The sequence below is a fragment of the Ascaphus truei genome, chromosome 1 (assembly GCF_040206685.1).
Source record: "Ascaphus truei isolate aAscTru1 chromosome 1, aAscTru1.hap1, whole genome shotgun sequence".
Lineage (NCBI taxonomy): Eukaryota > Metazoa > Chordata > Amphibia > Anura > Ascaphidae > Ascaphus > Ascaphus truei.
The window spans coordinates 406,110,887-406,126,381 of NC_134483.1; the positions used below are offsets into that span (position 1 = coordinate 406,110,887).

The window sequence follows — 15,495 nt, forward strand, 5'->3', positions numbered from 1 at the left end:
ATTTAGACTACAGATACTTTATCCTATATCTATACTTAGAGTATATTGATCCATAGGAAGGCAAACAAAAATCCCCAGTGAAATATCATCCAAGGGGAAAAATAAATTCCTTGACGACTCCCTGGGCCTGGATCAACATTCTTCCCATGTTTACTTATTTGGTATATCCCTGTATACCTTTCCTTTCTAAAAAGATGTCCAACCTTTTTTTGAACAAATCTATTGTATCTGCCATCACGATCTCCATGGGTAATGAATTCCACATTTTAACTGCCCTTTCTATAAAGAACCCTTTCCTTTGTTGCTGGTGAAATCTCCTTTCCTCCAACCTAAAGGGATGGCCCAGAGTCCTTTGTACTGCCCGTGGGATGAATAGTTCTTTTGAAAGCTCCTTGTACTGTCCCCAAATATATTTGTATATAGTTATCATATCCCCTCTTAGACACCTCTTTTCTAATGTAAATAAATCTAATTTCGCTAGCCTCCCCTCATAAATTAGATTGTCCATCCCCTTTATTAATTTGGTGGCTCTTCTCTGCACTCTCTCTAGTTCCATAACAAATACAGGATAATATAGGATGAAGTATCTGTTGTCTTTAGCATAGGTTGAATTTGGGCCAATAGGAAGCCGCACAGGATTACGTCACGGCTTCCTATTGGCCCACAGGGCCCGGAGCTTAGAAAATCAGCCACAATGTGAACCCTGGAGTGGTTCCGGACCTGAAATTAACGGAGTTCAGCTCCAGAGACTCCCTGCTTTAATCCTGTATTAAAAAGAAAAAAAAACATATTACAATTCTTCTATTTTTAATGTGTAACCAACGTTAACCTCTCGTGTACCAGATTGATTAAACTACTTAATGCTTTCTGCCGTAATCATCATAAGAAAAAAAAAAAAAAAAAAAAGCCTGTTCTGCTTTGTGCTCTGGTCTCCTGTACATATGGCGGCAAAGTGTACGTATTGGGAGATTGGCTGACAGATGGAGCCTGTAGCTGCAATAATCAGCCTGCCGGGTGGATTGATTAGTGGTTTGTGTATTTTAGGCAGCACATGGATTACCGGTCTGCTAGGATATGATTTTAGAAGAACCCTCTCTGTATGCCCATCAATCTCACAGTTCCCTTTTCTGTACTGCTTACCGGCATCATCTATCCTCTTATTTTCTTTTTTATGATAGTGTCTGAAACAACCTTTTGCACTATGCTACATCGTCTAATTGTCGTATTATGCTGAAGTGATAGAACTGACTATCGCCCCGTCTTCTAGGTGTAATCACAGACGTTCTTTGCTGGGTCATTTAGACCCTTGGAATTAATCTTGCAAATGAAGTGATTGAGGACTAATGTATTATGGAATGCTTGTTTGAATTAGTCTTTTAAATGTAGTAGTAGGGAACACAGTCTCCCCTCAATTCTAAACTGTTTATTTTTTTGTCTTTTTAACGTTTTTTATTTATTTATAAAACTCATATGTGAGATTCTGAGGATCTAAGTTGATGACAATCCTATGCGTTTGGGGTTCACATCCTTCTTTCTAAATTAGACATTAAGTTCACTGGAATGTAGCCATCATTTTTCTTCCATCTCACGCTTATCCACACCTGGCCCTTTAAAAATAAAAAAATAAATAATTCAAAAACAAAGTATACAAAGTAATGGAGATGTAAGAGAAGTGTCAGCGCTGTCAAGCGCATCTAGTCCAGAGCTGGTGTTCACGTTTCTATTTCTTTTTTTAAATAACACAAAATTGACTAAAAAGACAGCAAGAGGTGCAACACTTGTATTATCCTTTATTTGTATCTTACCAATATATTCCACAGTGTAGTACAATGTGGAAAGGAGGACAGTATGTATCCCATTAATGCCAGTGAGTCAACCAACTCCAGCCCTAAATTGGAGCCTGACGTAACTTGTTTCCAATTGCCTGCTAGTTAGGTCAGCCCAGTTTAGTTTCACCTCCCATCAGCTTTTTATCCATCCACCAAAAGTTAACTTGTTTTAATTTATTTCATTTACTAGCCAAAACAATCTAGTCGGATACCAGTAGGAGGTGGTGAATCACCTGGACCTGCATGTGATTTATGACTGGCCGGTCATTGGTAGTGTTTTATTTTGTGCCCTGCTAGATGATGATCTTCTATGTTATCCCCCAAATAGCTCAGGGGCACGAGTATGGTCCATGTGGAGCAGAGGAACTTGTATTTTTTTTTTTTTTTTGTCCTTTTTTGAAATTATTTTCTGAGCATTAGTTTAATGCCAGAACAGCCTGTTTTATTGATCACGGTGCACATAAACAATCGTATTTCTTTTTAGTATAGGTTGATACAGATGTAGTGTCTTTCTATATACATCAGAATCAATGTAATAATATATTGTCACAACTGTAATAGTGTATAGATCTTTAATAAATTGCTTTTTACTTTCTATTTCTCCTTCTCATCCAAATAAATCATTGTGATTTCCCTGCTTTTCTTGAAATTTCCATTGCAATTGTTTTAAATAACGGAATGTATCAATAGAGTCACAGATCTATTGGTATAGATTCTCTAAATGGGGCTAAGCTTGAGCACGCTTTGAATCCCATTTAAATGAATGAGAATTAAGACGTTCTAAAGCTTAACACCATTTAGTGAATCTGTACCCATGAGGGGTGCCTAATATTTGAAGACCGTTATTCTTATAGATGGGTTGTTTGAAGACGGCGCTAATATTGTGTGCAGTCGTCTTGCTCGTTTTATACACCAACCCCCTGTCTTAATTCAGAGACCATTGCAGTTTCTTCTTTCTATGTAATCCACTTGAGTTCAGATGTGTAGCTAAATATAGAAATTACTACAGTGGTTGCAGTATTGTTCTGGGAAACCGATGGCAAAGAATAGTCCAGAGGAAAGCAAAGCTCTTAGAGCAGGATTTGCCTTTGAAGTGTCAGAGCCCGGTCTGAGACCGAACAGTAGCTCTGGGAAATGCAAGTGCCTATGATGAATAAAGGCAAGCAGTGACTTCATGGAAAGTACAGTACATACAATGCTTTACTCCAGGTTACATCCCCCATGTGTCACTCAAGGTCACCAAACCTGCTTGAGCGTCGCCAGCATCACACAGTGCGAAGATGCAGATATCAAGAGTCAGGAAGTTGACTTGCAGATGAGCAGATATTATGGAAAACAATGTGGAGAGGTTTCATGGAATTAATCTTTGTTATGCAGCTGATGGTGCATTTCAACATGGGATTTAGTGAATTCGTGATGCAGTATGACCGATTAGAGTTGCAGACCATTTAGCTTCATAAATGATGTTAACCGGGTCTCTAACTGCACTTGTATCCTTTCTTATATGCTATCTGTCTCCAGCATAGGTGGCAAAAATAGCTCAAATACCATTTTCTTCAAGAACTTTAATTTGTCAGTTTGTTTGCGGCTTTGATGCAGAGATGCAGGTCACGGTCTATTTTGGGTTTGATCTCCTGTCCTTCCTATGGTTTATCTGGAGATGAAAGGAGTAATTCATGCAATATCCTACAGGTTAAATTTTTTTTTTTTTTTTTAAATTGTTAAACGGATCTGCAGTATTAGATCATAATTGCATTTTTTTAATTTTTTTTTGTTATTCCCTAGCAGTGCAAGATTTTAGCCACACTTTCCTGTCTGTGATATGTTACCAATATTCCCAGCATTTTGAGCTGCAAACTATAATAGATAATGTTACCTTAGTAATATAAGAATACATTGTAGCTGCTGAGTTACACTGACTGAAGGATTGATTTTAAACTGAAAGGCAAGCATTTACTGAACCCTGGGAAGCAGGATTTTGCTAATCGATCACGGGAAAACATATCGATCGGCAGCTTACTGTAGGTACTTGGTTTTCAATCAAGGTAATCAAATGCTGAATATATTAAAACAATAAAAAATATATATTTTTGAAAGTGCTGCTTAGATTGCCTCGTTAAAATAAGGTATATGACCTATTGTGAGTGCCGACTACTTTGTTATATGCTTTTATGGAGAACAAATGATGTATGTTTATGTAATTAACTTGCCAGACATTATAGAACTTGGGCGTAGCATCTGCTACTTTATCTTTTAGGTTGCCCGTGTGAACATTATACGCCTGCTCCTCTCCCCCTCTCACTTGTATTTACAGTGGTGGCACCCGTTATCGTACAATAATGCATTACCACTGGCGCACATTTGGATGCATTATTCTTTAATGCAAATAATTCCGCAAAATACCGGGTGCAATAATGTCTTCTACATCGGTAGAGGTGACCATGCCCGGTGCACTCCGAAAACAGAGCCTGCGATTAGAACAGAAGAGGAGGCCCATTTGTCGACTACATTACCTATCACGTGCTCTTGATGCAAAAATGTTGTCGGCACTTTGGGGCTGTGTACATTGGGCACTGAGGATTATTTTGGTGGTTTGTTTAATAAATGAAGTGTTTAAAACATTTATAATCGGAGCTGTCAATTACTGCGATTTATGGATTTTCTTCCTGCTGCTCCTTCTCCCTTAAACCTTTGCCGGAGGAACTGGAAACCCAATGCCGTTCTCCGTGACGAAGAAGCTACACAGTCTTTTTACCTAAAATAATAAGAAAGTAGAAGTGCTTTGAAACAACTGAAAATCCGCAATCCAGGCCTAAGTGCTTACCAGCTTTTAAATCGAGCTCTTGAAAACTTGATTCACCAGAAGTGTCACTTCCCTCATATTCCCAAAAGGAGATGGATTGCAGCACTTTAACGCGCTCACAGCCCCAGGCCTTTATTTAATATTTTCTGTGAGGTTTAGCTGGTCAGTTCAGATAGCAGGCAAATGTATACGCTCTCACACCTCCCGAACTGGCTCTGAAGATTGTTCTCACTACTTTGAATTAATGACAGTCAATTTGTGTTATCCTTTATTTGTTTGTTCCTTTGTGTGAATGTTGACCCTGCCAAAGCCAATTAGTTAATATGATAAGCGAGGTAATGCATAATCAACTACATGTAAAGAGAACCTTTTAAAACATTTTTTGCGTTGCTACTTGAATAAATCGAATGTGTTTATTTTCAGCTGTTGGTTACACGCGTATTAAAGGTTTAATAGAGCAATGGAGAAGGTGTTAAAGTACACTGAACTGCTTTGTCTTCCATGTGTCCTAAGCTCGAGGTAACGCATTTCCACAGGGATATTCTGACGGCTCATTGTAAACGTCTCTTGGATTTCCCCCAGCAGCTTCACCGAGCATTTCTTTCCGCTCTCTATGTGCTGTGTGGATTGCAGATATTGAGTCTCCTTAGGGTTTTCTATGTGGTGGAGTAATATTCATGCCTTTTTGTTGTTGTTTTATTCAATTGAAGCTGTTCTGCTTTCTGGTTGTCTTTAAAGTCCCATTCCCACATAGCAGTACAGTGAAAGTACTCCTTCCTCTCAGGCCTTTCTCTTAGCCCTGTCAGTCAGAGGCATTGCATTGTGGCATCATTTAAGAAGATGTGATCACTAACTTTGCAAATTTGTGCCCAGAAGTCTGACTATTGAGGCGCACAATACACAATGGTCATATCCAACAGTACAATACACAGCAACAATTCCAAAGTCCTGATGATCAAGGCTGAGATACGAAGCAACTCTTATAGAATTATATTTTTGGGGCATTATAAAATCCTATTTTTTTAAATCTATTTATATAGATTTATATCTGCCTTTGCTTACAGGATGTTGTCTCCGCCAAAAAAAAGAAATGAGTGCAATACCAGTAAGGATAAGTCATAGGTAAGCAGTATGTAGATAAAGGCCTTATTCATTACACAATAGCTGTACTGCACGCAGTAAAGACATTAAATTGAATGCCACCAATTAGTAAATGAACCTGATAAATGTTCTTTTGTTGTAAATAAATCTGCTGCTTTTAATTCCAAAATAATTTTTTTTTTCATTAACTATAAATTTATTTTCTGTTCAGACTGTAATATTTTTTATTCATTCTACAAACGACTAATAAATTATTGGTCTTCCTTAAATATGTCAAGTTTGTAGCTGCAAAATGATTGGATAATCACTTCCTGGGATTTGGTGATGGGACACATCAATACTTAAAAAAAATATTAGTCCTATGAATTCCATTTGATTTGACATGTCAAAGATGATCATTTGGGAGGACTGCCACAATGATTACTACCTCCTCTACAGATCTCCCTAAGGTCCTGCATTAAAACGAGCATGTAAGAAATCTGGAAATCAAAAGTTCATGCAAGATTGGTGATTTCTGTTCCACTTCTAGAGTTGTCTTTTCCCAGAATTGCCAGCGTGTAAGGCCTAAATGGAGTCGGAAATGTCTTACTAATTTGAAGTAGTAAACTAATCTCTATTATTATTATTAAATTGCTAAATGTTTATACTTAATACAGAACTTTTGGCATTGTGTAGCGATACCAAGTGGAGTCTTCTGCACTCGGTCGGTCGGGTACAGCCCATTCCATATGATTGGAAAATGTGCAGAACAAGAAGCATTTCAGGAGAAGGAGTTGGTAAACTATGAAACAGTTGCATCATTCAGTGCCTGCATTCATTGCTACTCCCACAAGTCATGCTAGTGTAGACCACCAATACCTTTATTGCTACTTGGGGGGCTACTTGCGTGAACCTATTTTTTTGTGACTTAAGTCTAACTCCAGTTTGACTTGAGGGTTGGGGGGAGAGCATATAGATTATGTAGGGTACTCGTCGTAGGATTGTACACTTCTTTTTCCATTCTTGCTAATATTTTATTAATGAACATAAATAACTGGAGAAGTACAGCACCTTTGCAACCCGCCATTTTCATTATATATATATATATATATTTATTTATTTAATATATATTTATTTATTTAATATATATATTTATTTATTTAATATATATATTTATTTATTTAATATTTATTTATTTATTTATTTAATATATATTTATTTATTTAATATATATTTATTTAATATATATTTATTTATTTAATATATATATATATATATATATATATATATTTATTTAATATATATATTTATTTAATATATATATTTATTTATTATATTTATTTATTAAAAGAAGTTACCGGTTCAATACTTTAACTCCATTAAAATAATTTGTTTTAACGGCAATTGGAGTTTGGGACATTTTAGAGTTTGGAAGTTGTAAAGTTGATTGACATTTTTTTCCGGTTTTGTGCATTGATTAATAGGTTTGTGCCATGAAACCATCAAGACCGAAGTGTGCGAGTGCCGTGGAGAACTATTAGGAGTAGTATGGTGCACAAGAGCCTGGTTAATGTGGATCTGCTACTTTTTATAAAGGAGAATAAAGTGTGGCGTGTCTGGCATAACTCTCTTTCAATTATATGAAGTCTGTGTTTGTTAGTCAAAGGAGTGGTGTTGGGGGACAAAATGGAACCGTACTCAAGATTGACCAAAAATAGGAGACTGAAATATCTTACTTTAGGTCATGTTTCGTCTGGATTTGAATAGTTAGGTTGGAAGAGCCATTTGGAGTTGCATTACAAATAAGGGTTATTAGATGACAAAACTCTTCACACTCTCCTGCTCACCCTCCAACCCCTATCATGTGGATTTGCTCAATTATTCAACGATGTGTGCCTTAAAAAAAGTGCAATCTGAACATGGAGTGGTCCCTTTGGCCATAGATTGAAAAAGCCTTCATGTAATGCATTTGAAAATGGAGGAATTTAAAGCAGCAGTTCAAACAATACCCAACGTGTGTTTTCTTTTTAATAAATCCGTTCTGTACTACGAGAAAATAATTGGAGCTTTTCAAAAAAGAAAAAAAATTTTTAAAGACATTTTTAATGTTTCTAATGTAGGAAGCATTTCCTAAGTCACATCCCCTTCCCCTTCTGATAGGCTCTGGCTCTTGAGCCCCGCCCTCTCACTAGCAGTGCACCAATTGAATCTAGTAACTGCCCAGTCAATGATATTGCTGGACTACATTGCCCACAATGCTGTGCAAGAACTGAATTAAATAACCTGAGCAAGCGATCGATTACAGGAGAACGGATCGATCTGCAGCTTAGTTAATCACTTGTCTGTGTGCAGATTGTATTGATGCACATATTGAATTGGAATTATTATTTTCTTTAAAACGGCAGCTTGAAATGCCGCTTTAAGCATAGTTGAGTTGCGTATGTGTATGTGTGTCCACCATAAGAAGCTAAAAAGAGATTTCAAAGGTAAAACCTAATAGAAGTGTTAAAAAAGGTTCATAACTAGAAAAGCACATTAAATATTAATGACCACTTTGCAATAAGTGACATGGGCAACAAAAGCAAGGAGAACACTGCAGCAATTCCCAGTTTTTGGTACAAGTACCGTTTGTTTTAATTACGTTGAAATGTGTTTTTCAGACTATAAACAAGTCATAGGAATGAACAAGGACATATGTCATTAGATTTTCTCTTCCACTTACTGTAAAAAAATGTTTTGATAAAAGGTTTGCTGCAATTGTATTAATATTTTTTTTACATTTTTTTAATTTCATCCAGAATGTGAAAACGTTTGCCTCTTCAGACAGTCTAGCCAAGGTCCAAGAAGTAGCAAGCTGGCTTTTGGAAATGAATCAGGAACTCCTGTCTGTGGGCAGCAAGAGGCGACGTACTGGCGGTTCTGTGCGAGGTAATGCTTCCTCGAGCCAAGCAGATGAGGAGCAAATGAACAGAGTGGAGGAGGAGGAGGAACAGCAGCAACATTTAAGACCGCAAGAGGAGGAGCACGTTGTGCAGAATGGGGAGGTTAATGAGGACGGCCCTGGGAGCGTAGAGAGAAATGAGTCGCAGCACGAGCCATTGGAAGAAAACAACAACAGCTGTGTTGTAGTTGATCAAGAGTCTGCCGGTGACCTCGGAGAGAATGAGCAGCAGGAGGAGGAAGAAGAGGAGGAAGAAGAGGAGGAGGAGGAAGAAGAGGAGCAGTCTTGCGATGTGGAAGATGAGGATAAAGAGGAGATGGACCAGGACAGTGATGATTTTGATCAGTCTGATGATAGCAGCCGGGAGGATGAACATACAAATGGCAATGATATTCCAAATTCCAATAGCATGATGGACATGTCCATACACCAGCAGTCTCCTTTCCACACAAAAACAAAGGTGAGTACAAGTGCATTTTTTTTTTTTTAGGAAAGCTCATGTGATTTATAAACATTGATATCAACACTGAACACCGCAAACATATGCAAAAGGCGGTTTTCTTAAAATACTTTTCAACATACATTATCACAATCAGTGGGCGCTATATACATAAAGATATGCATACATCTTTACAGTATTGTAATTTTTCTATAGCATGTAAGATATGCATACATCTTTACAGTATTGTAATTTTTCTATAGCATGTCATTGCAAAAGTTAAGTTTGTTCCTTCCGTTTTCAAAATAAAATATTCCCTTGTTTTCACTAATAATATGGAGGTTACAGTAACTTTGCAAGTCTCATTTAGGCACAACTTCTATTTAGTTTTTTTATTTTTTATTTTATTTTTTTTGCTCTAGTTGATAGTTTAGACAAATATTTTTTGTTTAAGGCTGTGCCAACCTTTTAACATTAAAAACGTACCCATCATCTTTATTTAAGTATTTAAGTCCTTTGTTACGAGGCGGTACTATTCCACAGAGCACCTTCAGGTAAAGGAAGATACTTTAATTGCACGTCCACGTGAGTGGGCTTGTCAAGTGTTATCTTATGGAATCGTACTCCTTCGTAAATATGGCCCTTAATGTCGGCCCATTTTGGATTATTCATTATGAAATAGTAAAGTCCCCTATACAAAAATGATTGGAAAATGTTTTACAAAATACTGAAGCACCTCAATTTCTTTTTGAATGTTTTGGGTAGAAATTCCTACACAATGCAGATTTGTCTTGCCTAGTTTTATAGATTTGGCAAACTTCCGATTTTCCAAAGATGTTCGTCTTTCAGATCCACAGTACAGTACTGTGTGCTGTGCTAGAGTTCTCACACCAAGTGATACATTGTTTGCTTAAGTACCCACGCTTCAAGAGCTACAAACGACCTCTTACTTTGAAGTATCTTTTTATATATGTGTGTGTAATATATATATATATATATATATAATCATTGCTTATGCTTAGAATGAATGTCTGCTACATTGTATATTTATTTACTTTTTTAATATAGTGTATTTCAATTAGATTGACATTCTTGGGGCAGCATGTGCACTGTGCTTCACTTCTTCAAATTGAGTTGTGCCATCTTGACTTTGATTTTAGGCGCTCTATTATTGGTTATCCACCTGTGGACATCGACGTTTTGAAACCCTATATGACATAATACACCTGTTAATTTCCAAGCACACTTAAGCTAGTTATGATTGTGACAGTGTTGAAGAGGGACGGCCGGCAGAATTCTGTGCAGGCAGAAAAACGTAAACAAGCACACAATCCAAAAAACAGCCGTGAAAGCTTCCTATAAAGTGTGACACCCCATTGGTAATAACAAATAAGGTTTGGCATGTGTGATTTGTCAGACACAAATGTAGTTCTCGTTGAGGCGTTATGTACTCCTTCTTCAAAAATGCATATTTGGTCACTTTATAAATCCTGCAAATCTGGAGATTAGCAGGTCAGGCGTGTGTGAATGTGTGCTCTACTCCTTAGATCATTAGATCAGTGGTTCACAATGTTTTTTGAGCATGGGCACCCCTGGAGGATTTTTTAAATCACGGGGCAAGTTCATGACGAGGTCAATTTGGAGTTCAATTTTAAGCAACTGTTCCTTCTACTTAACTTTTTCAAGGTTTTTATTTTTACCTCCATGGCTACTTTAAATTGCAGCCTAAGATAGCACAGGCTCATTTCATTGCATTTTTAAGCATGTCTCAGTCACACAAACCCCGAAGAAGCCCTCTCTCAACCCAAACTACTTTTCGAACACCCAATCTCCCTACTCCCATTTGCTTCTAAACTTTTTCAACGCCTTCCTTATATTTGCAGTCTGCATTAGACACTCTGTCCTCCAATTCCCTCATTTATGCACTTCAATCTGATTTCTACCCTATCCACTCCACAGAGCTGCCTTTTATACTGTTGACAGCACTCCATTTCGATAGCATTTGTAGTATTATCCTCTCCTAGTTCTCATCCCATCTGACTGATCTTTCAGTGTTTTCTTTGTCGGCATCTCCTCTTCTCCACGTCCACTCAATTTTTGTGGTCTCCAGGATGCTGTTCTAAGACCACTATTTATTTTTTCTTTACACCTTTTTTTTTCCTGGACAAACTAATAGTTATTTGTTTTTTCCTAGTACCTCTACGCTCATGACACCCCAATCTACCTTCCATCTTCTGTACTCACTCCCTCTGCACAGACTTGTGTCAAAAAGTTTTTCTGCGATTTTGGCCCGGATGTTCCACTGATACCTTTAACTCAACAAGTCCAAACCAGAACTAATCATGTTGCCTTCCTCTAATTCTAACCCCATGCCGGACTTCTCACTGACAATAGATAGCGCCACTATCCTCCTGATGCCACAAGCCAGATGTCTAGGTGTTACATACTTGACTCCTCACTCACCTTTATACCACACCTCCACTGCCTCACTAATTCCTGCTGCTTCCACCTCCGAAACCTATGCCTCCCCCTCACCATGCAATACAGCAAAATTATAATCCATGTACTCTTAATATCCGTACTGGACTATTGTAACCTGCTTTTAGTTGGTTTTAACCTCGTCCGCCTGTCCCCTTTCAGTCCATGCTAAATGCTCTTGCCATTCTCATCTACTTCACCAACTGTTCCATGTCTGTCGCTGTACCATGCAAATTCCTACACTGGCTACCCGTGTCCAGCAGAATCAAATTCAAGGTTATAGTGCTCACCTACAAAGCTTTGTTTCCATGACACAGCCCCTCTCTGCATTTCCAATATAATCCCTATGTACTTTGCCACGCGCAGTCTCGGCTCAGATCATTACCAAAAGCTCTGCTCCCCACTCCTTATGTTTATTTATAAAATGTTTTACCAGGAAGTAATACATTGTTACCTCTCGTTTCAAGTATGTCATGAGCACAGGGTTATGATAAATACGTCGTTACAAATCCATGGTTACGTTAAGTGAACAGGGTTATTTATACATTATGTATAAAGACATTGCATGAACAGTTTAACATATTTTATCTTTTTAGGCGTATCAAACCGTTACAGCCCAGATTAAAATGTGAGACGGCTATAGTTTCGAAAGAACTTAGACTGGTGGCGGCTTTGAGAGTCTCAGATAGTTTGTTCCCGATGTGAGTTGCTCGGTAAGATTAGGAGCGGCCGGATACTTTGTTTAACCTTAGGACCGCGAACAATCTTTTGGAGTCAGATCTCTGGTGATAAGTGCTGTATATGATAGGGGCGAGGAGCTTGTTCAGATAAGCGGGTTGCTTGTCCAGGGAGTATTTGAGGGCAAGACAGGAAAGATGAACTTGGCGCTTGGACTCAAGTGATGACCAATCTAGTTCTTTGAGCATTTCGCAGTGATGTGTGTTGCAGTTACATTGGAAGGCAAAGCAACATATTGAATTGTAAGAGGGTGTCTTGTTTGCTAAGGCGAGTTTGGGGTGCTGTGCCATATACTATGTCCCCATAGTATATAATTAGCATTGGCATCTGGCTTAGGGAAGAAGAGAGATCAGCCTGTAGTTTGAGACAGTGTTTTTGTCCCCACTTTTGAAGATTGGGACAACTCTGGCAGTTTTCCAGGTCTTAGGGATATGGCCTGCAGACAGGATAGAGTTGATTAAGGTGGCAATGTCTGGGGCACCAAGTCTTATGAAATTAGATTGCAGTAAGTCATGTTCACATTGCATGCTTAGTTTTAATTTGAGGAGCACTTGTGTAATTTCTCTTCAGTTACTGGAACAAATTGAAAATTGGGGGCACTGTAGGGAGGTGGTGGGGCTGTTGGGTTACTCTCAGAATGAGTTTCATGTTTGTAGCTCGGATTGTGTATCGCTAATAAGTTAGTAGGACACCCCACAAAGTATTCATTGAATGCATTTGCAATGCCAGTGTGATTTGTCAGAGTAATACTGTATCATCCTTCGTGATATTAGATGGTGGTTGATGGCTGGAATATATTGTTGATGACCTTCCAGAAATGTGCTGGATTTGATGTATTCTGGTGAAGATTATCAGAGTAATATTGTGTTTTTGCGTGTTTTGTTTGCCTTGTGCATATATTCCGCAGGCATCTGTAGTTACACTAAGATCCTTGGTAGTGCCTGTTACTTTGTAGCTTTTCCACAAGGCATTCCTAAAATGGTAGAGCACTATATGGTCGGTTGTTACCTACGGAAGGTGGGCCCCATACTCTTATTCTGCTTAGAGGAGCATGGGTATCACAGAGTTTCAAGAACTCTGATTAGAAATAATTGGGGTCAGGTATTAAATTGATTCTGTACCAAGGACAGTTGGTAAGATCAGCCAGAAACTGTTGTGGGTTAAAGTTTCTAAATGTTCTAGTGAGGAGAACTTTAGGGCTTGATTGGGGTGGTCTGACTGTGTAAGGAAAGTCTCTAGCAAGGAATGATAGTGAGATGTCAGGTTTGTCCATGTGGGTAGGGGAATTAGTTGGGTTAAGTGATTTGAGTTGTACCTGGGTTTTGTTGTTTTTTGGGTCAAGTCAATAGTAGTTTAAATCCCCAAAAACCAACTCACTCTTCATTCAGAGAGGAAATTGTGCAAAGAAACTGCGTGATTTTAGTCCGGGACTGTTGTGGAGCTTTAGGGGGAGGTATATGCCGGCAATAAGAATTGGCTTTGAGAATGGGTAGAAGAGTTTGCCAACTAGGATTTAAAAAAAAAAAAAAGTGGGTTTGGGGGCAATTTAGCAGCATAAATTATAAGGTGTCTTGATATAAAGTAACACCCCTCATCCTCCTTTCTTTGACCTATCTTACCTGGAATTGGAGTATCCCTGAACGGTGATATATGCATAGAGGGTTTTAGGAGTTAGTCATGTTTCTGTGAGAACAATGGCTTTGGCCTTATGCATAAGGCACAAAGCCCTTAGTTCATCCAGTTTGGGCAACAGACTATGGATATTTATATGGGCGACAGATTGTCCTTTTTGGAATTTGAATGGGGTATTCTCAAAGGCATGGGACAGAGTTGAAGATGGGGGGGGGGGGGAGGGCACTGGGTTAAGTTCAATAGCACCTGCTAAAGAGTAACAATATAAATAGAAATTTGAGTAGTTGTTTGCAAGTTGTACATTTGTGATGTTTGCCATTACAATGAGCTGTGGTTCTTATTCCTGCTTCAGAGACTTCTCCAGGTCTGCACCATCAGATTCTCTTGCACCATTCACAATTTCAAAAGTTCCCTTAGAAGCGGAACTAGGGTCGGGGAGTAAACTCTTATTTATATGGCGCCAACATATTCTGCAGTGAAACACAATGTGGGGGTAAGGACATGAGCAAAACATATAAAATTTACTTATAAATGTAAAAGAATGTAGTTATTTATTTAACAATTTGTATAGCGCTCTTATCAAGAGCACTGTATATTAGTTGGTAAAACAATGGTGGTGTTACAGATGGAATATTTCATGCGATGGGCATAGAGTAATGTTAAGATGTCTTTGTGGTGGGCAGGGGTGATAACATTTATGGTCGGACTATGAGTTGGGTGCATTGAGAGGTTGGGGTCAGGTCTCTGGATTGTTTTGTCGGTGGCATGGTGATGGGGCTGACAGTGGCGACAGGGGAGGCGATTGGATCGGTGAGGTGTGACTTTGGAGGATTTTGGAGAGACTTTGGGAAGGTGTGAGGATAGGGGAGGGAATGGGATAAGTTAACCATGGGATGATGGTGTGATGGGGAGGGCGCATATTGGATGTGGTGGGGGAGCTTATTCCAATAAAGGGGTGTGTGTAGCGCAAATGATAATCGAGAGTAAGCACAGGGGGCTGGTGGGGTAGTGCAGGTTGTGCCGGCCAGGTAGTGCGGAGGACGGGAAGGAGTAGTGAAAGAAGGGCAAGACCATGGAGAGATTTGTAGACCTGTGTGAGGAATTTGAAGAGGGAATGTTGTTGGATTGGTAGCCAGCGGAGTTAGGAGAGGGGTGACTTAGGGTGCAACGGATGCAGCATTTTTGGATTTGTTGGAGGGGGTTGGAGACCAAGGAGAAGGAAGTTATAGTAGTTGGGACTGATGAATCTCTTTAAGGTATGAGTTCTAGAATTGATTCCTGCATACCAGGTAAAACATCTAAAATATCTGTGTATTGGTCTCAGGTTTTTCTGGACATTACTAGTCTGTACTCTGTAAGGTTAAAATGAAATTCCTTGAAAGAAACACAGCTGTATGTGGACTTTGCTTTTATTATTTCAGTATGCACTTGTTTTTTTCTGTTCTATTTCAGTTACTGAGTAATTGTTTAGTTAAAGCGGCAGAACATGGTGACACTTAAAAATAAAAAAAAAAATAAAAAAAAAAAATAGGTTTTTAACAGGATATCTCCGGAG

At 38.6% G+C, this 15,495-nt stretch overlaps 1 protein-coding gene across 5 annotated transcripts in view; it reads left to right on the plus strand.

Moving 5' to 3' along the window:
• The window catches only part of FBXW7 (F-box and WD repeat domain containing 7), a 208,402-nt gene that overhangs the window by 85,887 nt on the left and 107,020 nt on the right, over window positions 1-15,495 (plus strand). For all 5 annotated transcript variants that reach the window (XR_012803767.1, XM_075613415.1, XM_075613438.1 and 2 more), the window contains one exon: window positions 8,511-9,113. Coding sequence is in view for 4 of the 5 variants with exons in the window: in XM_075613415.1 (XP_075469530.1) it covers window positions 8,580-9,113 (534 nt within the window). In the remaining variant the exon portion in view is untranslated. The remainder of the gene's footprint in view (window positions 1-8,510; window positions 9,114-15,495) is intronic.